General features: G+C 41.7%; 1 protein-coding gene across 1 annotated transcript; it reads right to left on the bottom strand.

The window, feature by feature from the left end:
• Window positions 1–289: 289 nt before the first annotated feature.
• Window positions 290–22461, bottom strand: LOC311052479 (uncharacterized protein; the record flags this gene model as incomplete). Its single annotated transcript, XM_084067442.1, has 7 exons — window positions 290–1093; window positions 1398–1809; window positions 2717–2849; window positions 4325–4434; window positions 10845–10906; window positions 12222–12286; window positions 22321–22461. 7 exons carry the CDS (start codon window positions 22459–22461, stop codon window positions 871–873), a joined length of 1146 nt encoding a protein of 381 aa, XP_083923568.1. The 3' UTR covers window positions 290–870.
• Between the last annotated feature and the right edge of the window lie 3915 nt (window positions 22462–26376).

The following is a 26376-nucleotide window of genomic DNA, read 5'->3' as shown; positions in this document are numbered from 1 at the left end:
CCGGTGGGGGCTCCTCACTGGCAGGTGAGTCAGTAGGATACAACAGCAGTGACAACAAACCTGTGTGTGGGGAGGAATGAATTGGCATAACGACTAAATTGGGGAGCAAAAGGAAGTAAAGCATTATTGGCTACTCTAAATTATTTAAAAAAAATCTGGGGATGAAATGGTCACTCAAGTGTTAGCGAAGAGCGCCATCTAGTCGAAACACCACAAAAAAAAGCTTATAATACAAACTGTTGCACGGTTTACCCATGATGCATTGCACAAACCGACAGGGGAGAAAGAGTCCTAATTCATTCATTTATTTATAGTTAAAACCTTCATTAAAATATTTTCCATAAAACAAACATTCAGTCAAACATTCAGTATTGCATACATATCATTGTAGTGGTTCTAAAAGTGAGGTCCAGGGACCCTCTGGGTTCCTTGAAGGGGTTAAAAATGGACCCTTACAGGTCTATAACTCAGTGTACAAATCATGCGTTATGATGGTCCTTGAAATTAAACAGTGATAGAACCAGTGGTATTATAATAGAATAACAGACATGAAGTTCCACATAGCAGCGCTGACAGGGTGGTAAAACACTGTCTCTGCACAATTAATCTTTCAAGACAGATTCTGCTAGACAGATTAATCTCTCAGCACCACTGGCATGTACTGTTGTTGTTAGTAAGAATACACCTACTTCCTCAAATACACACCACTTCCTCAAATACTTCCAGAATACACACAGGTGGTGCCCCCAGATCCAAAAACTAAGGAAAATAAATCATTTTTTCCCTACCGAATAGGTTCCCAGATTATGGTCAAATTAAATATTTTCACTGTGTAGAAAGCTGGGCGTGGTTCTAAAGCTGGGCGTGGCTCTAAAGCTGGGCGTGGTTCTTTAACTTGAAGTGACGTTTCAGGTGATGCATGAGAGCGAAGCTCCTCCCACATTCAACACAGTGGTAGGGTTTCTCCCCGCTGTGCATCCTCTGGTGTCTCTTCAGGTCGTTGGCGCCGATGAATCTTTTCCCACACTGGTCACAACCGAAGGGTTTTTCCCCGGAGTGGGCGCGCTGGTGATCTTTCAATGTACTCGACGCCCTGAAAGTATTATATAGGCCCGTCACAATTAATGTCATAATCGCCAAATCACAAGCATTTGACATAGTCGCAATTATTTAACATAAAACTAGTCTAAAACTAAAACATTTCAGATGTTTCAAAATGTGACTAAAACTAAATGGAATTTTAATCAAAGGACTTTGACTAAAACTAAATCAAAATTGTTGTCAAACTTGCTCAGTGGTAGGGCTTCTCTCCTGAGGGACATGCCACACTGCTCACAGTGGTAGGGTTTCTCACCTGAAGGACATGCCACACTGCTCACAGAGGTAGGGTTTCTCACCTGAAGGACATGCCACACTGCTCACAGTGGTAGGGTTTCTCTCCTGTGTGATGGGTCCGGTGCAGCTTCAGGTGGTTTAAACTCCTGAAGCTCTCCTCACACTGGTCACACGTGAAGGGCTTGTCGCCCGTGTGCATGAGGCTGTGAACCTTCAACTGTTCCGACCGCGTGAAGCCGCTCCCGCACTGCTCACAGCGGTAGGGTTTCTCTGCAGCATGAGTGGCCTGGTGCCTCGTCAGAGCGCCTCTGTCGGTGTAGCTTTTGTCGCACTGGTCACATTGGTAGGGTTTCTTTGCAGTGCGTTTTTTGTGACTCGCCCGGTGCTTCTTTAGAAGAGACCGGTGAGCGTAGCTTTTGCCACACTGGTCACAGCAGTGATGTCTGGGCTGAGATGATCCTCGTCGCTTCCTTACTGTGGAGAGAGAACAGGACAGGCTTGTTAGAAGAACAAGGATAAACACATTCCACAATAAAAGGACACAAACACTATGCAATAGGGGTGTCACGATACGCTTCGATTCGATTCGACTTTTGATTTTAAGGTCACGATTCGATTTTCAATACAATATACATTTTTAAAACGTCCTTTTTTTCAGCTTTGAGGGCTATATGATTATTAATTTAGGCTATTGTCTTGATTTGTAAAAAACACATGTTTCTCAATAAGTCCCTTTTTATTTGATTAATATTAAATGAGAATAACAAAAAGGGTTTTACAGTATGCCCTTACAACAACTGTCATTTTAAGATTCTTCTTTAAGATGAGTTATAGAGCTTCTTGTGAAGCTCTATAACTAAATAAAATCTAAATACAAAGTTGAACATGTAAGAAAAAAATATCCAAAGACAACTGTTATTTGGCTACATGTTCTTAAACTTCTTAAAGTATGTTCACATTGTTTGAACAGGTAAGAGCTTTAACAAACAAGAAATGTGAATAATAAGCTATGCCAGGGCTTTTACCTTATGCCCATCCCTTTTCTGAGGTGAACTTTAGCCAAAAATAGCAGATCTCGCGCTGCGAGGCGTTGTGAGCGTTGTGAGCTTGTGAGGCGTTGTGAGCTTGTAGATTGGCTATTTTTGGCAAAGAGGTATAGGTGTAGAGAGGAAAAAGAGAAGACCAAGTAAATAAAAAAAAGTTTCATCTGAAACACAATTTCTTTTTAAAAATTAACCCTTGAATCACGATACGGCTTTTGATTTCGATACACTGTATCGAACGTCATTTTCATTACATTTTCGGTACGTATCGAGTATCGTGACACCCTTACTATGCAACGTACTGGTGTCCATGCCAGGCAACGTACTGGTGTCCATACCAGGCAACGTACTGGTGTCCATGCTGCCTCCATCTTCCTGTTCAAGGTGGTCTTCATCTTCATGTTTAACGTAGTCTTCGTCTTCACGTTTAACGTGGTCTTCGTCTTCACGTTTAACGTTGTCTTCAGGTTCCTGTTTACAATTTAGACTTAAAATTAGAATCTAGTCGTTGTATCAGACGCTCTTATCCAGAGAGACTTACTAGTGTGAGATCAGAATAATCAGGGAAAACATCAACTCTAGTCAATAAACAACAAGCTGAATAGTCACATAACTATAAAGTGAAGATAGAACTATTTAGTGCCTCAAATAAACTGTAGGATAGCAGGTAAACAACATGCATCTGTCTAAACAACATGCTATCTAAATAACAGCATGTACATTTGTGATATAAAAGTTATACAAAAAGTGGGTAAGTACAAGTAACCAACAACAACAACAAGGAGAGATAAGTGCTAGGGGTGGAGTCTGAAGATGTGAGTGTTCAAAATACAGCAGAAAATTGGGAATGAGTCTGCAATTCTGAATGAAATTGTGGAGTTTATTCCATTTTTTGAGCCAAGAGAGAGAAGAGTCTAGGACCTGTGGAGCATTGTCCAGGGTGTTTTAGAGAAGGGAGACGAGTCTAGGATGTGTGGAGCGTTGTCCAGGGTGTTTTAGAGAAGGGAGAAGAGTCTGGGATGTGTGGAGCGTTGTCCAGGGTGTTTTAGAGAAGGGAGAAGAGTCTGGCATGTGTGGAGCTTTGTCCAGGGTGTTTTAGAGAAGGGAGACGAGTCTAGGATGTGTGGAGCGCTGTCCAGGGTGTTTTAGAGAAGGGAGAAGAGTCTGGGATGTGTAGAGCGTTGTCCAGGGTGTTTTAGTGAAGGGAGGAGAGTCTAGGACGTGTGGAGCGTTATCCAGGGTGTTTGAGAGAATAGTCTGGGACGTGTGGAGCATTGTCCAGGGTGTTTTAGAGAAGAGTCTGGGATGTGTGGAGCGTTGTCCAGGGTGTTTTAGAGAAGAAAGAAGAGTGTAGGACGTGTTGAGCGTTGTCCAGGGTGTTTTAGAGAGGGGAGAAAAGTCCAGGACGTGTGGAGCGTTGTCCAGGGTGTTTTAGAGAAGAGAAAAGAGTCTAGGACGTGTGGAGCGCGGTCCAGGGTGTTTTAGAGAAGAGAAAAGAGTCTAGGACGTGTGGAGCGCGGTCCAGGGTGTTTTAGAGAAGAGAGAAGAGTCTAGGACGTGTGAAGCGTTGTCCAGGGTGTTTTAGAGAAGAGAGAAGAGTCTAGGACGTGTGGAGCGTTGTCCAGGGTGTTTTAGAGAATGGAGAAGAGTCTAGGACGTGTGGAGCGTTATCCAGGGTGTTTTTGAGAACGGAGAAGAGTCTAGGACGTGTGGAGCATTGTCCAGGGTGTTTTAGAGAAGAGAGAAGAGTCTAGGACGTGTGGAGCGTTATCCAGGGTGTTTTTGAGAACAGAGAAGAGTCTAGGACGTGTGGAGCGTTGTCCAGGGTGTTTTAGAGAAGAGAGAAGATTCTAGGACGTGTGGAGCATTGTCCAGGGTGTTTTAGAGAAGAGTCTAGGACAGTGAGTGTTCAGGACAACTGCCAGGCCATTCAGAGATGTACCTACCAGTGTGGTCTGTGTTGAGCTGGAGGTCAGGAGGTCAAGTTGGTCTTCAGGTTCCTGTTTAACAGAAACTGTCCCTGATGGTTGTTGAGAACTGGACTCCATAGACTGGTCTGAATGAAGGAATACAATAAGGTCTTTAATCAGGAGTGACATGAATAAGGACTTTAATAATAAAGAGTTAGCTTTGACATGAATAAGGACTTTAATAATAATGAGTTAGATTTGACATGAATAAGGACTTTAATAATGAGTTAGATTTGAAATAACCTTTTAAAAATAAGGTTAAAAAAATGTTTCAAGCACAAAAGGATATTTCTGACAGTAGCTTCACACAATTTAAAGGACAACTTTAGTTTTTTACAACCAAGGTTTATATTTTAGCTTGTAATTAAAGTAAATAAAAGATGAGTGTTATTTTTTATTTATTTACTGCTTTCTACAGTTTTGGCAAATTTTGCGATATTTTTTACAGTTGGGCGGGGGCATTCTGTCCGGTGGCTAAATATGCCTTTTTTACACAATAAAAAAGGTCCTGTGGTCTTTGATGGCCAGATGTGAGTTATTGGGGGCTAGAAGAACTTCTGTAAATAATAATAAAGAAAACACCGGGTTATTGTGTAAAAAAAAGACATATTTAGCCACCGGACAGAATGCCCGCGCCCACTGTAAAAAAAGATCGCGAAAATTGCTAAAACTATAGAGAGCAGTAAATGAAAAGATTTTAACACTCATATTTTATTTACTTTAATTACAATCTAAAACATAAACCTTGGTTGTAAAAAACTAAAGTTGTCCTTTAATAGTGGAGGTGTAAGGACCCAAAAATAGGCTGTTGACTTCAAGTCATGATACAAAGGTCCCCTTTGGTATGGAAGTACCTGAGGGCCATAGGAAAACATTTATCCAAAGAGACGAGTTAGATCACCCTTCATTTCTGAAATATACATGTTTTAAAAAATGGCCGCCACCATTTACAGCAATACAGCAATATCTTTGCTTCTGTTAAAGCTATAACAATAATATTGGTGTCAAAGTGTACATTTTTGGGGTCAAGTAATCCAATTCAATAGGTTTCAAGGCAAAAAAATAATAATCATTTTCTCAATGCCATGAAAACAGGGCTAAATATGCTAATTTAATTGGAAAATGTTGTTTTAACAGGGTAACTTTCCATTTTCCCCCACTCTAAAACCTTCATTTAGTTTCCTCTTTGGCATGGAAGTACCTTAGGGCCATAGGAAAACATTTATCCAAAGAGATGAGTTAGATCACCGTTCATTTCTGAAATATACACGTTTTAAAAAATGGCCGCCACCATTTACAGCAATACAGCAGAACCAATATCTTTGCTTCTGTTAAAGCTATAATAATATTATTGGTGTCAAAGTGTACATTTTTGGGGTCAAATAATCCAATTCAATAGGTTTCCAGGCAAAAAATCCAATCATTTTCTTATTGCCATTGAAAACAGGGGTAAAATATGCACATTTTATTAGAAAAATACGTAAATAACGGGTAACTTTCCATTTATTTCCCCTCTAAAACTTTCATTTAGTTTTCCCTTTGGCATGGAAGTACCTTAGGGGAATAGGAAATAAATTATCCAAAGACACAAACTAGATAAGACGTCATTTCTAAAGTATTTGTGTTTAAAAAAATGGCCGCCACCATTTACAGCAATACAGCATAGCCCATATCTTTGCTTCTGTTAGGGCTATGATGATAATATTGGTGTCAAAGTGTACATTTCTGGAGCCAAGGAATACAATTACATAGGTTCCAAGACTAAAAAACCCAATAGTTTTCTCATTACCCTCACAATGGGGGTAAAATATGCACATTTCATCAACAAAATAAGTGACATTGAAATGTTCCCCTTATAAAAAAAACTTTAAGAAGTACAACCTCTTATCCACATGCCACATGCTCTATGTGTGTCTGTCCAATCTAGGAACCCAGTCAAAAAAAGGAAAAAACAGCACCCTCTGCTATTTTTTTCTTTAAGATTTGACTCTGGGGGGGACCTCCCAATCGAATGTGGATAACAGGATGGTGGCCATTAGGTCCGCCCTCAGCCCTCCACTTCCGGTCTACGTGTCTTTGTTTACATTCCTAACATTCTTAACTATACACGTTGTATCAGGAGCTCCCGACAGATTCAGCTGCAGAGCTCTGAATCTGTCTTGAGAGATTAGTGTCTGTCTGACTGTAAGTGTATATGTCTGACTGCTATCACCTGAGAGTTACACCTGTTGCTGCCACAAAACATAAATTCTGCACAAGGGACTGCGACAATTTGATTAAATCAGAGGTGACAGAAAATCTGAGACACTTTGAGGTTCAAGGTTTGTATTACTTTCTCATTGAATACAGAATGTTTTTTATGTTAACTGTGCCATTATTGATCAAAAAGTGGACAGAGCAAGAAGAAGACATGAAGAGTCTGTGAGCCCAGTAAAAACACAGTGCATGAATGGTGGTGGCAAGTTCACTGCACAGGCCATACTCTCATGCTCATCATCATCCTCATGTGAATAAACCACACCGTGTTTCTTCTGTGGTGAAGTTGGCAACAGAAAGGAACTAAGGACGGCTTCCACCCTGGGATTGGATCGAAAAGTGAAATAATGTGCTCAGGTGCTGGGTGACAAGTGTCTGTTAGCTAAACAAGCTGCTGGTGACATGGTAGCTATGGAGGCAGTGCATCATCGTGCATGCCTGACTAGGCTCTATAGAAAAGCAGAAACCGCCGTTGTGACACGACAGAAAATAAGGCAACACAGGTAATCAGAGCACATGTCCTCAATGAATTGTTTGAGTCAATCAATTATTATTAAATGTAACACCACGCGCCTTCGAGAGGATATTGACATCAGATCTGTGCGACTAGATCGTGGCTGGTCCCTGTTATGTTGTTTGATGATGACCTGAAAGCTGTTGTTGGCATGAAAAGCAACACATTTACTGATGTCTCCATCATCTACAGAGCAGCTAAAATCCTCCGGGAAGAATATCTTCCGATGAAACAATAATTTACAGGTTCCTTCACAGCCTCCTGATTCAATCCCTCCCCTGCTGCAATTGTTCCTAAAGATGCTTCTGGATGGATAAGGTATTGACCAGCCAGCCCCTGAACCAGAGAAGTGCCAGGTTGCTACATCAATTGGGCAGCAAATCATTTACAACTCTGTGAAATGCAGATCCAAGAAATGTCCGTAGTGTTAGTTGTCACATAAGAGAAAGGGAACCACAGCTTCACTGTATCTGGCAATGAATCTGCACCTGCATACTGGCAGTAAACACCAGGTGGATACCATGCATAAGCGAGGTATGGTGTATCATGTGATCGCTTGAAAACATTGAGTACAGTGATCAATCAGTGGGAGCAGATTGGTGTGGTGGTCCCACCTCAGGCAGTTAAGGGTGTCTTCACTAATGGTGGTTTTGACAACATTGAACTCAACCCATCGTCAACAACAGCAAAATCAGCCCTCCACGGGACATGCATAAGCATTCAGCAGCACTTCCCGTCAGATGACCAACAAACAGCCAATCTCACTAACATCCTAGTTCCAGCTAAGATGGGGAAGAAGCATGTACAATCCTTTCCGGCTTTCTACACAACAATGGATCTGGATGTTTCACTCCAAACTGATGTCCCTGCCCTTAATACAAACAGTCATCCTCAGCCAGCCTCTTGTCCTCTCAGCAACATACTTGAAGAAGGCTCCCAGTGGTTGGAGAGAGTCACCGACACCTTGTGGGGAAAGACAACCTTGAGGATGAAGAATGGATCTCATGGGGTGCATATTATGCAAGCATTGCAGAGCCTTGTTCAGCCACCCCATCCAGATCATACATACTGCCACTGTTCACAGAGTCTCCTACCAGTCCCACTATGGCTTGGCTTGGCATGCAATGAATGTCCTCCTTCAAGCAATCAACTACCTAAATCCAGGTCAGACACCAGTCATGTTAGCTGATCAACCCCTATTCACACTTGCCAAAAAAGATGCTCTGGAGTGTGTCTGGAGACTGGCTGGATGAATGGCAGTGGATGGACAGCTCTCACCAATAGTGGTAATTCAACTAGTGGCAAAGCTCAGTCTTTCATTGGTGTTGACCACATCTGCAGAACCTGGTACATGCATCAGGTGTCTGTAGCTGCTCTGTACTTGTGATGAAGGCTTATGAGCGATATTTGGAAAAGGCTGTAAATGATGAGTCGAGCCCCCTCTTCCTTTTGCCCTTTGATGAATGGCTTCAATTTCAATTATTTCAAGGGACTTGCCAGAACTGGTTATTTGCAAGGGCAAGACTCAAATTACCACAACAACCCCATTGTCATGGTAGTAAGAAAATTATTGGGGATTTGTTTTGCCTTGAAACCTAATTAATTGGATTCCTTGACCCTAAAAATGTTTACCATTATAGCTTTAACAGAAGTAAATATGGGTTCTGCTGTATCACTTCAAATGGTGGCGGCCATTTTTAAAAACGCATATATTTCAGAAATGAAGAGTGATCTTATTTGTCTCTTTGGATCATTTCTTTCTTAGTGCTCTAAGGTACTTCTATACCAAAGGGAAAAGTAAATCAAAGTTTTAGAGGAGGGGGGTTAAGTTACCCTGTTAAAACGTATTCTTCAAATGAAATTTACATATTTTACCCCCCGCTGTCATGGCAATTAGTAAAGCATTGGGTATTTTACATTGAAACCTATTTAATTGCATTCCTCAATCCCAAAAATGTACAATTTGACACCAATATTATTACTATAGCTCTAACAGAAGCAAAGATATGGGGTCTGGTATAATAGTGGTTAATTGTCGTCAGCCTTTTTTTTAAAACGCCTATATAAAGAAAATGAAGGGTGATCAAACTTGTCTCTTTGGATATTTTTTTTCCTATGGCCCTAAGGTACTTCCATGACAAAGGGAAAAGTAAATACAAGTTTTAGAGGGGGAGGGTTTTTTTTAATGAAATTTGCATATTTTACCCCCCGCTGTCATGGCTGTTAAAGGAGAAATCCGGTCATTTTAAGTGTTATGTTTGATGTGTGTCAAATCACTTACCAACGTATAAATGAAAATCGCGTAAATCCACAGAGCCCCCTATCGACCCCCACCGTTGTCATTGTAGGAGGATATAGAATAGCCCAAATTCGCCTATTTTAACCAATGCAAAGTCTGTTTTTTTGCTTCTAGTACTCATTGTTGAGTCCCATGATAATGTAACAGGCGCTAAAACTCCCGACAAGCTAACGGCTAATAACAGAACGAGCTAATGCTGGTTGCTGGTTTCTCTCCCGACCTGGCAACCTGGGGCTGCCATTCAGAGAGATAAGCAGCCCCAGCGTTAGCTCGTTTGTTATTAGCCGTTAGCTTGTCGGGAGTTTTAGCGCCTGTTACATTATCATGGGACTCAACAATGAGTACTAGAAGCAAAAAAACAGACTTTGCATTGGTTAAAATAGGCGAATTTGGGCTATTCTATATCCTCCTACAATGACAACGGTGGGGGTCGATAGGGGGCTCTGTGGATTTACGCGATTTTCATTTATACGTTGGTAAGTGATTTGACACACATCAAACATAACACTTAAAATGACCGGATTTCTCCTTTAATGAAGTATTTGTTTTTTTGCATTGAAACCTATTTGATTGAATTCCTTGACCCCAAAAATGTACACTTTGACACCAATATTATTATTATAGCTCTAACAGAAGCAAAGATATGGGGTCTGGTGTAATAGTGGTTAATTGTCGGCGGCCATTTTTAAAAACGCCTATAAAAAAAAAAGAAGGGTGATCTAACTCGTCTCTTTGGATAATTCTTTTCCTATGGCCCTAAGGTACTTCCATACCAAAGGGGACCTTTGTATCATGACTTGAAGTCAAATGTTGCTTAGCACCTCCACTATAACACGAAACCGCACTCCTACATAGAAAGGTCTTAAAAGAGTCCAGACCTTCCTAAATAGAAAGGTCTTAAAAGAGTCCAGATATTCCTACATAGAAAGGTCTTAAAAGAGTCTCGACCTTCCTAAATAGAAAGGTCTTAAAAGCAGTGGCATAACGGAGGGGTAGCAAGCGATGCACCTCGGGGGTGCCCCATTTACCGCACCGTACCATCTCCATTGCCATTTGCGAAAGGGCCCCCACCCCTCTCCTTGCGTCGGGCCCGCGATTTTGCGCTACGGCATTGCTTAAAAGAGTCCTTATCTGGTAGGAATATTCCCTATACTTGCTTACATCATATGTATGTTTATAAAATATTAGTTTAACAGCAAATGCACAATTGAAGCGCTTTCATAAGCCAGTTTTTCTAAGTTGCAATGTGTTTAAACATTTCTTTATTCCCTTTTAATTTTACATTTATTAGTTTGGATTGTTTTATTTCAGAGAGAGAGAGAGAGAGAGAGAGATACATGCATGCAGCCAGGCAGGCAGGCAGGCAGGCAGGCAGACAGACAGACAGACAGACAGACAGACAGACAGACAGACAGCATGTATCTTACGGGTATGACTGTTCTCCATTGGTCGAGTCTGGATAATCTTCATCTGAGCTCCACCCTCTGCCCTGGAATGAAATACAACTCCCATCATGCAACTGTGATCTGTTGGGACCAAGCCCCCAGAACCCAGAGTTTGCATTGAAGCGCAATGGACATGCTGGCCATTCATAGGTCCTGCAGCTTAAAACAGCCTGGGGCTTCTGTCACAAACGAGCGAAAACGGTTTCGACCAATGTCCCCAAATAGGCCTCGCCCATCACATTTCCAACCCGGAAGAAGGGGTGATTTCGGCCCATGCGCTGTGTGAGCAACTCAATGCAAGTGGATGGGAGGGGATATCCGGTGCCCTCTCTATTATTTTTAACTCTATGGTTGGGACCTGATTGGTCTAACTGTAACATCCTCATTAGAAATACAACTCCCACGGTGCAACCATAGAGTTATAATATATCTAGAGGGTGGATTGCCCCACCCCCAACTATTCATTTCAATGAAAGTTGCGTTTTGAAGCACCCAGAAGTACAATATTGGTTCCAGATTGGTTCCTTTGGGTCGATGCACTATTGGGTCGTGAGCAGGCGCACAAACGGCAGATGCACGCGCAAAATGCGGAAGTGTTGCAATATCAGATTTGACCATCAGCCTTGGCCGCTTCACTGTTCTACCGTGGTTCTGGGGACTTGGATGCAACTGTGATCTGCTTGTTCCTGATTGGTCTAACATCCTAATTAGAAATACAACTCCCATGGTGCACCTGTAATGAGCATGGAGTGGTCGACCAGTAGAAACAACAGAGGCTTCTCTCTCCACCAATCACAACTACTGCATCACCATCATGTGTTGTGTTTGTAACTAGAAAATAAAAGTACCTGAGGTGGGTATTTATATGTTGTTAAAGCCTCTGATTATAATATAACTTTTAAAAATAAAAAAAATAAACGTTATATTATACAAGTTATGCCAACATCTTCTTTTCCTTTCGGCTGTTCCGTACAGGGGGCGCCACAGCCAATCATCTGCCTCAACATAACTTATGTTATCATAAAATAAATAACTAAAATACTAAAACTAATAGAATGACCATTTGATTCCTGACAATCCTGACAATGCTTTAAAGTGAGCTTCATTATCATTACACATTGTGTATTACATAAACTCAAAGTGAGTTTGAAAACATGACCAACGACAAACAAACTCCCATAATGCATCATACCTACTGGGAGAAATACAACAATGTGTGATAAAAGAAGGCTAGCCAATGGAATACAACCACTCTAAGGACTACTAACCATTGAGTGTCCTGAGTGAGCAGCTACTACCCAGGGTAAATAAAGAACAAAACAAAAAAATCTCTCTTTTTCCTAAACCATTAAGTTGTACCTGTATGATAAGAGACAAATGAACCGTCCTGATGCTTCATTCTTCACTCTGGACAGAGAAATCATCTGAAAGATCAAAAACAATCAATAAATGTATCTCATTTCATTTCATTTAGCACATGGTAGTGTATTACAGTACATATAGTTCATATCAGAGGATAATAATTCATTAAATCGAATACACCCATGAGCGAAAAGGAGCAGGCAGAAGAATAACATTCGTATTAATACCTGCCCCCTATCCAGTTTAAAAAAAGATATACTTGATGATCGGCGCATACAACCAGTACTTGCACTAAATGCAAGTTTAAAATAAACCAAAATCCAAAACAAAACAAGCAAAGCAAAACGAGCAACAAAATGAGCAACAAATGAACAATTAAACATATTTATTACACGGCTTGGTTGAATACTTGATTCTGATTGGTCAATCATCGGTCAGTTATTTCTGGGTAATGACCGATGAGCTCTATAACGGACCGCTGTCTAATCAGAGACTCAGAACACCTGCTCATGTCAACCTGCACTGCTTGGTTTTATGCTTTATCCAACATGACAGCCATGTAAACAAACAAACAATGTAGTTTACAACTAAACGTTGCTCTCAAGAATGTTTTTGAAAACATTTGAAGTGAGAAATAGACGATGCAATAACCGACATGTGATTCTATTTGATCCACTACACTTCCATATCGTGGTGCAAGAATATCAAAACACAGTCGCCCCGGGGCAAATCGGCGGTATATAGAATGGGGGCGAATGTGTTTTCTATTTGAGCACAAAATGCATTTTGAGAATCCAAACATGTACCACCTTGTCTCCCACATCTTCAGCCTTTGGCTAGGAGAAACACTGAGTGTGAATCTGCATGCAGTTTCACCGCAATCCGACGCTGCGTTCATGATTTGCGGCATTTTGTTCAAAAATGAAACAAATCTAACAGATCAGTCTTAATCACATGACTATAGAGATCATGTGTACCGATTTGCGTGAAATTTGGATAACACCTGGAGTAATATCCAAAAATGTGTTTTACATAAGTCGGCCTCCTGGTGGCGCTATAAAAGGCAGATGTCAAAATATGCAAAGGTTTTTCCATAGCTGCTAAAGAGTGCACATACAAAGTTTTACACAGATCAGTGCAGTTATAGGTAAAAACACAAATCGGCCTGTTACAGCGCCACCATGAGGCTGATTTGAAAGATTTCAAGTGGCATTTCTTCCTCTGCCTAGTGGGAATGTGCGTATGAAATTTCATGGAAAGTGCACGCTGTGTTCATGATTTGAGGCATTTTGTTGAAAACGGAGCACTCCTGCAAACTTTGGAAGCCATTTTTAGCCAATCGGGATGGAATATGAAAAATCTGAAAGACCTGTTTTGTTTAATGACTATAGAGATACTGTGTACCGATTTGCGTGATGTTTGGACAAAATCTGTAAAAGCACCGTCATTTTTTTTGTTGTTGCAAAAAGCGGCCTCCTGGCGGCGCTATAACAGGCTCATGTGAAATATCTGGGGCCGAATTTCTGAATTGGCATCCAGGGAGTGTGTGTGCACAGTTTCGCTGCGATCAAGCCAACAGTGACACACACACACACACACACACACACACACACACACACACACACACACACACACACACACACACACACACACACACACACATACACACACACACACACACACACACCATAGGCTACCCTCTCGGCATGCCTTTCGGCCTGGTGGAGACAATAACAGCAGCAGAGCTATCCAGTCCTCTACTATGTCCATAGCATAAAAATCAGTTTAAACCAGTGGTTTTCAACCTATTTCGTATCAAGGACCATTATTTATTCCCCATTTCATTTAGCCTCTCAGACCCAAAACTTATAATATTTTGTTATCGTTGGATGAGACTTTGTCAAAATAACAATTCTTCTACATTCTCTAGTTGTGTAGACTTCTTGTAAATTAAGTAATGCAGATGTTTAACAATAATTGAACTCTTGAGAGTGTCAAATGCCATTTGGATTCATTTTACACTCTCACAAGTTAAAGATCTATAAGGGTCCATTTGGTTACCAACTCTGCATCACTTAGCTGGGGACCACCTGGAAACTCCTCAAGGACCACTGGTGGTCCCCGGAAAACTGGTTGAAAACCACTGGTTTAAAAACCCCTTTAAAACCTGTTTTACACTACAATCTACAAGCTCATAGCTTTTATTTTCTAAACATTTGGACAAATAAGGAAAGTGGTGGAAAGAGTACTCAAATTATTTTCTTGAGTAAAAGTACCAATACTGCAATATAAAAATATTCTGTTACAAGTAAAAGTCCAGAATTCAAAATTTACTTGAGCAAAAGTACCAAAGTATTGGCATCAAAATGTACTTAAAGTAGGGGAGAACGGGGTAAGATGAACCACTTTTTACTTATGTTGACCTCTAGGCAAGGAAAAATGAGATGGAAGTAAAATCTAAACATCTACTAAAACTACAAGATGTCTTCTATCAATTGAAATAGTGAGTGTGCATCTATGACAAATGGTTGTAAAAATATGGGCTCTCAAAAAAAAGTGGTCATGTGGTTCAACTTGCCCCCTAGTCAAGGGGTAAATTTACCCATATGATATTTTGCATTTTCAAGTTTAAACTTGAACAAATAATGTATTCACGTATAAACAATACTTTAATAACACATTTCCCTTTTGCAAATAGTCTTATTTATTTTCTTAATGGTATTTAAACAATATAAAACCAATTAAATATGTTTTGTTATTCAGAACCTTTTAATATTTGCAATTGTTAATATATATAATATTGAAAACTTCTCTTAAATGAGTGTATTCATCCAAATGAAAGGTCATACAGCATCATTTGAGAAGCAAAGACATAATAAAAAATATGAATGGTGATTGATATTTGGATAATTGGTTCAATTTACCCCAAGGCATTTGGTTCATCTTGCCCCATGGCCACCATTTTGACCTAACCTGGCTATCTTAATGCTTCAGGCTAATCTTTGGCTAAATGATTCACATGGTTTTATACATTGGAATATCACCAACATACATGATATATAAGTTTCAACCAGGGTACATTTGCTTTAAAATAAAAATCATTATACCAGAAAAGTTAAAAATTAACTTTGACCAGCAAAACACTTTTTTTTGTGTAGAAATATGCTTATCACATGTGTCTCTAAACTTCACAGCCAGGTGGAAATGATGGGTGTGTCCTGATTTTAAGGTCACATGACAAGTCATGTGTATAGTTTTAAAGATACAGGGGGTGGTTCAACTTACCCAGAGGTTCATCTTACCCCGTTCTCCACTACCAAAAGTAAAAGTACTAAATATTTGAAAATAGCAGATCTACAAGCTCACAACGCGTCGCGATAGAGACACACGGGCGGAAACGGAAGGCCTACAAATTCACGCCCACTTTTGAGATAGCGCTGCTACTCGGGGTCCGTTAGAACGATGAACTGCAGCTGTCAATGCATTCCCTATGAGAGGATATGAGAGTTAGCCTACTTTTAAAATATTCCTACATTCACTGGAGACGATATTGATTTAAATAAAAATATGTTTCCAAATGTATGGAGTGTCTTTGTCGGGTGCACTACGTTAGTCCGACAAAGCATTCCTCCGACAGCCCATTCCTCCGACAGCCCAAAACTCCTACTATAGAGCAAACTAATTTTTGACCCTTTACCCCGACTTCCCTTTACCCCGACAAATCTCAATATCAGCCCAAAACTCCTACTATAGAGCAAACTAAGAAATGTGTATATTAGGCTACTGCGTGTATTATTAGCCATGCGTCTCTCTCTCTCTCTCTCTCTCTCTCTCTCTCTCTCTCTCTCTCTCTCTCTCTCTCTCTCTCTCTCTCTCTCTCTCTCTCTCTCTCTCTCTCTCTCTCTCTCTCTCTCTCTCTCTCGTGAGAGTGCCAATTCCTTGTGTCAATTGTGTTTATATAAGATGATAGTCTATTCAAAGAGGACAATTTGTGTCACGCGATGCCATTCGCTCGAAATGACACACTTCAGTTTTATTCATGGTTTACAGAGGAAATAATGAACTGATTACAATAATATACAATTCTCTCTGGAAGGTTGGTTTCCAAGCTCTAACCTTGGATTGCCTTTCAATAAAAACATATTTGATGGACATATGTATCACCTAATTGTTACTGAAATGGGACAGTTTATTAGAACACAAAAAAAATCGCTACAGCTTCAGTAGTTAACCAGTGAAATTACGGTATTTTACAATGCGTCTCATAGAGATTGCATTGAGAGCTGCAGTTCATCCTTCTAACGGACCCAGAGTGTCAAAAGTGGGCGTGAATTTGTAGGCCTTCCGCTTCCGGCCGTGTGTGTCTATGCGACGCGTTGTGAGCTTGTAGATCGGCTATTTTCAAATAGCCTAGGTATACATTAGGTTTAAAGTGGTTTTATGTATGTTTCATTATATCATCATTTATATCTGAAAAGTAACTAGTAACTAAAGTTTTCAAGTAATTGTAGTCGAGTAAAAGTACAATATTTGCCTCCGAGATGTAGTGGAGTAGAAGTAAAAGTATTGGAAATTGGAAATACTCAAGTAAAGTACAAATACCTCAAAATTGTACTTAGGCTAAGTACAGTACTTAAGTAAATGTACTTAGTTACTTTCCACCACTGGGAATAATCTTGGGGGGGGTGGCACAACAGGGGGTCCTTGCTGTGAGGTTCTGCTGGTGGCCACGTGACCCTAGACAAGATGCATTTATCTTAACCTACAGCCGTTTACTACCCTAGTTACAGTGGTGGAAAGTAACTAAGTACATTTACTTAAGTACTGTACAATTTTGAGGTGTTTGTACTTTACTTGAGTATTTCCAATTTCCACTACTTTTACTTCCACTCCACTACATCTCAGAGGCAAATATTGTACTTTTACTCCACTACAATTATTTGAAAACTTTAGTTCCTAGTTACTTTGTAGATATACATTATTATATTATAAAACCCTATTTTATACATAGGCTTTTTGAAAATAGCAGATCTACAAGCACACAACGCGTCGCATCGCGACGCGTTGTGAGCTTGTAGATTGGCTATTTTCAAATATTTTAGTGCTTTTACTTTTGGTACTTTAAGTACATTTTGATGCCAATACTTTTGTACTTTTACTCAAGTACATTTTTAGTAAAGAATTTGAGTACTTTTCCCACCACTGCCTAGTTACCATGACGACCGGTGTTAAACACGTCGTGGAGACGGTCTCCGTTTAGAACAGGGTCACCAGATCACGCGATACTGGAATAATGAACATCAACCAATGAACGCTCAATGAAAAAAACACGGCTCACTGTTACACCACGACCGATGACCTGTAGAATCCTGTGACTCTCGTTTGTTTACAAACACACAACGCTTCATATTTCACTGTTTTAATCCGCTCTTTATATCTGATATAAAGTTAAATAAATGATACAATGTATCAAACAACAACGTACCGTTCTTCTGTTTCTTCCACGTGAAAAAAAGGGGGAGGAGCGTCAAGTCAGATTTAATGAGACAATGAAGAAGTGTGACTTCCGGATGTGGATTTCACAATAAAAGCTTTATTTGTTGTGTTTTAACCATTTCATAGTGCCACCTACTGTTACCGGAGTATGTCATGTGATTAAAGGTAGGGTACGTGATTTTATTTGGTTAAAATAAGTGTTAAATAGCTCTATATTGTGATAGTAATCATTACTATAGAGTGTTTGTTCAGTAACAGTGTTAAATAGATCTATGTTATGATAGTAATCATTGGTATAGAGTGTTTGTTCAACAATGTTAAATAGCTCTATATTGTGATAGTCTCTGTCTCTTCAATTGTAAAGTGTAAATTGTTATTGTGATTTGTACTTCCATGTACTGTTACTATGTCTTTCTAAATAAAGTATTCAATCAATCAATCAATCAATCAATCAATCAATCAATCAATCAATATTTTAGTCAAAAAGCCTTTAAGTTCATTGTGCTTTATTTAATCAGATATTAAACATTATAGTGTGTAGTATCGGATATTAAACATGATCAGATATTAAACATTGTCAGATATTAAACATTCATAGTGTGCAATATCAGATATCAAATATTATCAGATATTAAACATTCATAGTGTGCAATATCAGATATTAAACATTATCAGATATTAAACATTCATAGAGTGCAGTATAGGATATTAAACATAATCAGATATTAAACATGATCACATATTAAACATTCAGTGTCTCCAAGCTGAAAAGTTAAGAAAAGAAAAGTATACTTTTGTCCAGCAGAGGGAGCCACTGTTCCACTGTATAGAACTCTATATAGCTCTAACAAAGCTCTATGGCTTCATGTTGTATAAAAGGTGAGCGCATGCAGACAGACAGACAGACAGACAGACAGACAGACAGACAGACAGACAGACAGACAGACAGGAGATTATAAAGGATGTTAGATCAGATGGAAAGAGAGAAAAAGAGAAGAAATGAGAGAGCTTCAGTTTATTCTAATCTAATTTCAATCTATAGCAGAGTCTTCAACAGGGGGTCCGGGACCCCTAGGGGGTCCTCAGTTACTACAGGGGGTCCGGGACCCCTAGGGGGTCCTCAGAGTTACTACAGGGGGTCAGGGACCCCTAGGAGGTCCTCAGAGTTACTACAGGGGGTCCTCAGAGTTACTACAGGGGGTCCGGGACCCCAAGAGGTTCCCAGAGTTACTACAGGGGGTCAGGGACCCCTAGGGGGTCCTCAGAGTTACTACAGGGGGTAGGGGACCCCTAGGGGTCCTCAGAGTTACTACTGGGTCTCAGAGTTACTACAGGGGGTCTGGGACCCGTAGGGAGTCCTCAGAGTTACTAGGATTATTTCAGAGTTAGGCCTACTACATGTCGACTATGGTGATGTGCTGTAGGCCTAAATGCATGCTTCAACCTCCACACTTAAGCCTCTCGATGCAGTCTACCACAGTGCCCTACGTTTTATCACTGGTGATGATTATCTCACCCATCACTGTATTTTATATGACAAAGTGGGTTGGCCTTCTCTCGCAGTACGGAGAGAGCAGCATTGTATGTTATTTATAAGGCCTTGTGTGGTAAGCTTCCTCTGTACCTATCTTCGCTTTTTGAGCCAAAGGTTACTGGACATGCAACAAGTTCACAATCACACATTAGATATACAAGTCCACGGAAGAACAGTGAACAAGGAAAGACTGCTTTCATGTAGTATGCTCCACACAAATGGAACAAACTTCAGGACTCTCTGAAACTGGAGCGATTGGTCTCAGTAGAAACATTTAGGGTACTTCATACCATAGGACACATTGCATAGTAACTGCACCTGTTTCATGTAACACTATATTTATTTATATATGTGATGATCGTAATTTCATTCAAATGTTTATTATGGTTTTTCATTATGTATGTATTTCATTTGTTTTAAATGCTGTTATCAGGGCGTCCTTGAAAAAGAGAGCTTTGCTCTCAATGGTCTCCCCTGAATAAATAAAGGAAAAAGAAAGATGTGTAGAGGAGGGGAAAAGACAGAGAGGAAGTACAGAGCCAAAAGCCTAAACCTCCAGATGCTAGGGTTCAAGGTGACTAGTGCATTGGTTGTCAAAGTGGGGTCTGGGGACCCCCAGGTGTCCTTGAGGGGGTACCAGGGGGTCCCCAACTAAATGAATCAATGAAGCATCACAATCATTTTAACCCCTTTATCCATATTTTATACTTTGGCCATTAAAAATAGCAGATCTACAAGCTCACAGCGTGCTCGGCGGTGCCTCTCGTGGCTCAAGTCCCCTTCAGATGGTGCGCCTCCGTCTGTGAAGTCTTTATTTTCAAATATATCCCAAATAGCCTACTGTATCTACAAGCTTCATTTGGCTATTTTAGCTAGGTGTGAATTGAGATTTAAAGGGTCTACACCGTGAATTTTAACTTTTTCTTCTTTTGTGTGTGTTTTTGGTCTCCCCTACCTCTCTTCTATCCCAAAAAATACCCCAGTTTGAACACTCAGGCTTTGAACACTCAGTCACTTTGAAAGAGTCTTGGTCTCTTTCAAAGTGAGGTAAGACAGGAATAATCACGAAATGGCTGAGAAATGGCGGAGCAATACATTATGTAGACACACTGGTGTCATCACAATACGTAATATAAATAGCTTAGACAGGATTAATCAAGAACAGTACATTCCAGTACAAACTGATATCACAGTTGATGACAGTTGATAGCACGGTTCTGCTGGCGGAGACTTGTGCTCCGAGGAGCACATTTTCTAGTTTCCTTTTTTTTTTTACTTTTTCCACACAGAACCAGGAGATAACATGCATACAAACTGGATCAATAGCACCCCGTGCCAAACAGGACAATGTGGTATTGCAGGTGAAAGTGCTTTATAAGCCAGAGAGAAGTTAGTTGGAATGAGTATATCTGAGGCTTGATTTAGGCTCAAACCTTTTGAAAAACATTGGGGGACAAAAAACAATATATTAATTATTATTATATATTTTTTAATTCATGGTGTAGATCCTTTAAACCTGCCCATAGCCATGTATACATGTGTGCATCTAGATTTAGACTTGCCCATTTAGATGTAGACTTGCCCATTTAGATGTAGACTTGCCCATTTAGATGTAGACTTGCCCATTTAGATGTAGACTTGTCCATTTAGATGTAGACTTGCCCATTTAGATGTAGACTTGTCCATTTAGATGTAGACTTGCCCATTCGTGTGCATTGGATACACAATATGAAAGCACTGCATTACACTGTTGTCCAACACGCATAAGCACAGAGCTCATCAACACAGTCATTATCACTCCCTCCAGGCAACACACAACACACTTTCTTCATCTACTGGTGGATTTATTAGGCTCCACAATTGAACCATAACACATAAGACAAATACAAACTAGAAAATGTGCTCCTCGGAACACAGGTCTCCGCCAGTAGTAAAAAGGGAAAGTAAAACAAATAGTGTTGGGCATGTGCTGGCCTGCCCATTGACCATCAGGTCTAGAGAGTTCATGGGAGCCGTAGTGTGGTAGTTAGCAGGTACTCAAGTCCTCCTGAGGTGTCAGGAGGACTTGAGTCAGCGGACCCGTGCTATTTTAACCTAAGGAAATCACTCTCAGTTTGTACTGGAAAGTACTGTTCATGATTGATCCTGTCTAAGATATTTATATTACATATTGTTGTGATGTCACGTGAAACTTGACCAATGTTAGGTGTTCTCAGACGGACAAACACGCACGGTCGGGTAATTTGTACTGGAAAGTACTGTTCCTGATTGATCCTGTCTTAGATATTTATATAACATATTGTGATGTCACATGCAGCTTGACCAATGTTGGGTGTTCTCAGACGGACATATACAGAGACGGACGGAGAGGAAAAGATACTCTCCATTAATCCTGTCAATATTACATATTGTCACGTGTCACTTGACCAATGTTAGCTTGGCTGATGGATAGGTGTGTCTTACCTCACTTCCAAAGACATAAATAGTCTTTGGAAGTGACACACCTATTTATAGGCCTCTATTTCATCATGCGTCTCGCTAGCCAATCGAAGCACACCCTTTCAACATATTGTCACGTGTCACGTGAAGCTTAACCAATGTTAGCTTGGTGGACACACGGAAGGACGAGAACGAAAACAATAGTCTCCTGGCGGAGACAATAAACAAATGCTCACATTATGCATATATGATAGAAACATTACAGTAGATTCTTCATCTACTGGTGGATTTATTAGGCTCCACCATTGAACCATTAACACATAAGACAAATACAAATAAACAAATGCTCACATTATGCATATATGATAGAAACATTAACATAGGGTATTGTACAACAAACTTAAAAATCAAACAATGATAAAATACACCTCAACATAAACAAACCTCGCTGGCTGCATACAACTAAATTATAATGACATCACTGCATACACCAAATGTCCATAATAAACAATAAGATATGCTCATTTAGACATTTTGGTTACATAAATCTTGTGATAGACTTTTATGGACACATCAGTGATAGTACATGGGGTCATAGGGGGCTCTTTCAACTTCAGCCCCCCTCACCCAGTCGACCAGACCGGGAGTGATCAGTTCTAGCATGACGACTTTCTTGGATGTTTCTGACAACAGGACAATGTCTGGTCTGAGGCTGGTCTTCACGATGTTTTGGGGGAATTGAAGTTGCTTCCCCGGGTCCACCCTCATCTGCCATTCATTCGCTGTTACCAGCAGACCTGTGTGAGCTTTTGGTCGGGAAGTTGGATAGTGTCTTGAATGTGATCGAGCAGTCCTTGATGGTTGTAAGCGCTCGCTCTGGTCGATGGCAGTGCCGATGGACTCGCAACCACCTTCAACACCTGGTCATGGCGCCAGCGATAGCGACCATCGCCAAGAGCTTTAGGACAGCTGCTGAGAATGTGCTCCAGACTTCCTCTTCCTTGGCACAAGGGGTGTTTCTACCTTGCCCTAACAGAAGAGGTTTGATGGGCCAGGTGTCATACATAGTATGACATTTAAATTATAGAACCAAAATACATCTTTCCGCTTCACGTCTTCAAAGGGAGCAGGAAGTGTAACCACCAACAGTGTCCTCCTGACAACACTCTAAAGGAGTTCCAGGCAGAAACAAACACTTCATGCACAGTGGTAACACAAAACAAACCAATGTCCATTAAATAAACCATATAAACAAAGCATAATATCCCATAGCTGACATCAGTGCATGTACTGATGAGACTTTAATGAATCAGTTCAGTTAATCCCAACTTAAAGGCTTCATTCCAGTGTAAATTGTTTGAATGTGCTTTCTAAAAGGCACTCTGTTGTCTGAACGATTTCCACTCTGGTCACAGTGGTATGGTTACTCTTTTGTATGAATGTTCTGGTGCCGTTTGAGAGTACTGATCTGGCTGAACGTTGTACCACACTGGTCACAGTGGTAGGGCTTCTCTCCTGTTTGAATTTTCTGGTGCTGTTTGAGATGAGTGCTCTGGCTGAACCTTGTACCACACTGGTCACAGGGCTTCTCTCCTGTATGAGTTCTCTGATGTATTTTGAGTCTCTTGCTTGTGAAGAAGTTTTTCCCACACTGGTTACAGTGGGTATGGTTCTTCACTGGTAGTTGGGCAGGAAATACATCTGGAATGGAGACTGAGGGGAGATAAAGAATCAAATGTTTTGAAATAACATGCAAGTTGTGTTGTATTACCAACTGATCATGTTCTTAAAAGCATCTCACACTAATTGAAATTGATCTAGGCCTAGAGTCAATTCCATGTGTGTGCGAGAGAGTGACGTGTTATGATAGCTGTGAACCAGGTGTGCAGAAATCGTCTTTTTTTTAATGTTTTGTGATTTTTTGTATCCTGATGGCAGCTTGGTGTGTGTGTGTGTGTGTGTGTGTGTGTGTGTGTGTGTGTGTGTGTGTGTGTGTGTGCGCGCGCGTCCGCCGCAGGCAGACACACACACACACACACACACACACACACACACACACACACACACACACACACACACACACACACACACACACACACACACACATACACACACAGTCAGCCTACCTTCAGTAAAAGTCGTCTCCAATACGCATGCATGACACACAGATCTATCCATATCGAAGGAATAAAACTCTGCGTGCGTGTTGCAAGATGATCGCGATCGTGGTATGTTTTTCTTTATTTGTTTCAAATGTGTGGACCGCGTGTCCTGCCTGTGGTCGGTTTGTAAACAGGTCGTTGCGCGCGAGCACGAACTGGCACACGCTTGTCTTGGCTGCCTCACTTCTAACTTGCGGTTTAGGGTCAGGAAAGGTTCCGCCCCCCGCGAGCGTGAGCATGTAACCTGCACATACTTGCTTGGCCCACCTGCTCTCACTGCTGCTAGAGGCAGAATATGCCGCCTCGGATCAAACGTTTCGGTTTGATTGCGGAGTGGCGGACCCCCTGACTGACGTTATCTTGGCTTTAGTGTTTTGTAAAACGTGCTTTGTGTGATCACGTGACCGGATCACGAGATTTGTCAACTTATCTGTGGTCTAGATGAATGACGATGTGCGGAAGGACTCAATCTAATGTAAAACACAAAAAAGACCTTGTACCGAGAATTCTCGGTATCGGCGGTAAACGCCATTGATTTCTATCCCGAGAATTCTCGGTATTGGCAGTAAATGTGTTAAGGGAGGATGGGCAGGCGGACGAACCACATCGTCAAGCTCATGTCACCATGATAAGCCATAACCATATAAGGACTTCCCAATGCAGCTACGGCCAAATAGATAAAGATCTCCATATACTGTATGGCCATATCAGTTGGATCACTGGTGCACCGTAGCTGTTCGCTGTTGACCGTAAAGCAAGTAAATGTCATCAAGTCAACAGACAAATTATCAATACGTATCTCCACCACACAGCACTTCCCCAAATAGTAGGCTACGTTTTAAGATTCGTGCGGTTTGGACGAAATTTGTGGTTCAGATTCAGATTCAGATTCCTTTATTTGCCATTGTGTAATACACATAGGAATTTGCTTTGACAATGCATGATTGTGTTTCAATCTTTTTTCACATATATAACATAAATACCAACAACATTGTGCAAGAAATAGATAATATAAAGTGCCATAGTGTTCAGTAGTGCAATGTCATTGCCAATGTCAGGTTTCAGTGGCCCTTGGGGGCGGGGGAGGAGGGAAGCCAGACTCATTGAGCAGCCTGGCAGCTGAGGGGAAGAAGCTGAGTCTGTGGCGTGCTGTGGTGGCCTTCAGCAACCGCATCCTTCTTCCAGAGGGGAGCAGGGTGAGGAGGCCGTGGCCAGGGTGGGAGGGGTCAGCCATGATCTTTCTTGCCCTCCTCAGTGCCCTGGAGTCGTGCAGGGACTTGAGGGAGGGCAGGGGACGGCCGATCACCCTCTCTGCGGACCGAATCACCCGCTGCAGCTTGACGAGATCTTTTGCAGCTGCAGCGGGGAACCAGGTGATGATGGAGTGGGTGAGGATGGACTCAATGATGGCCGAGTAAAAACGGGTCATCATAGCCCTTGACAGTCTGTACTTCCTCAGTTGCCGCAGGAAGAACAGTCTCTGCTGTGCCTTTTTCAGGAGGGTCATGATGTTCAGTTCCCACTTCAGGTCCTGGGAGATGGTAATGCCCAGGAACTTAAAGGACTCCACAGAGTTCACCAGAGTGCCTCCCAGCATGATGGGAGGGGGAGGGGCTGCTTTCTTCCGGAAATCCACCACCATCTCCACTGTCTTTTGGGCATTTAGCTCCAGATTGTTGCTGCTGCACCACCTGCGCAGCCGCTCGATCTCCCTCCTGTAGGCCGACTCGTCCTCCTTGGAGATCAGGCCCACCAAGGTGGTGTCGTCGGCGAACTTGAGGAGCTTGACCGACGGGTGGAGGGAAACACAGCTGTTGGTGTACAGGGAGAACAGTAGAGGGGACAGGACACAGCCCTGCGGGGAACCGGTGCTGGTGGACCTGGAGCTGGAAATGCTCTTCCCCAGCTTCACACGCTGAGACCTGTTGGTAAGAAAGTCCGTAATCCACCTGCAGGTGGAGGCAGGCACTTGCAGCAGGGACAGCTGGTGCTCCAGGATAGATGGTTGGATAGTGTTGAAGGCCGAACTGAAGTCGACAAACAGGATCCTGGCATAGTTGCCGGCGGTGTCCAGATGGTGTAGGGCGTAATACAGAGCCATGTTCACGGCGTCCTCCGTGGATCGATTTGCTCTATACGCGAACTGCAGCGGGTCCAGCACAGGATCGGTGATGCGCTTCAGATGAGCCAGGACAAGGCGCTCCAGTACCTTCATGACCACAGAGGTCAGGGCGACGGGTCTGTAGTCATTTAGGCCTGTGACCTTGGCCTTCTTGGGGACGGGGATGATGGTTGAGGCCTTGAAGCATGCTGGGACATGACACAGCTCCAGTGAGGCGTTGAAGATGTTGGTGAACACCGGGGCGAGCTGGTCAGCACAGTGCTTCAGGACGGAGGGGGAGACAGAATCCGGGCCGGGCGCCTTCCGGGGATTCTGGCTCTCGAGCAGCAGTTTCACCTCTCTCTCCGTGACAGAAAGAGGGGGTGGGGGGGGGGAGGAGGGGGGCCCACTAGGGTACGG

The sequence above is a fragment of the Gymnoscopelus microlampas genome, assembly GCF_963454915.1.
Source record: "Gymnoscopelus microlampas genome assembly, chromosome: 9".
Classification (NCBI taxonomy): Eukaryota; Metazoa; Chordata; class Actinopteri; order Myctophiformes; family Myctophidae; genus Gymnoscopelus; species Gymnoscopelus microlampas.
Note: the sequence above shows the minus strand (reverse complement) of the source record. Positions and strands in the feature narration are given on the sequence as shown.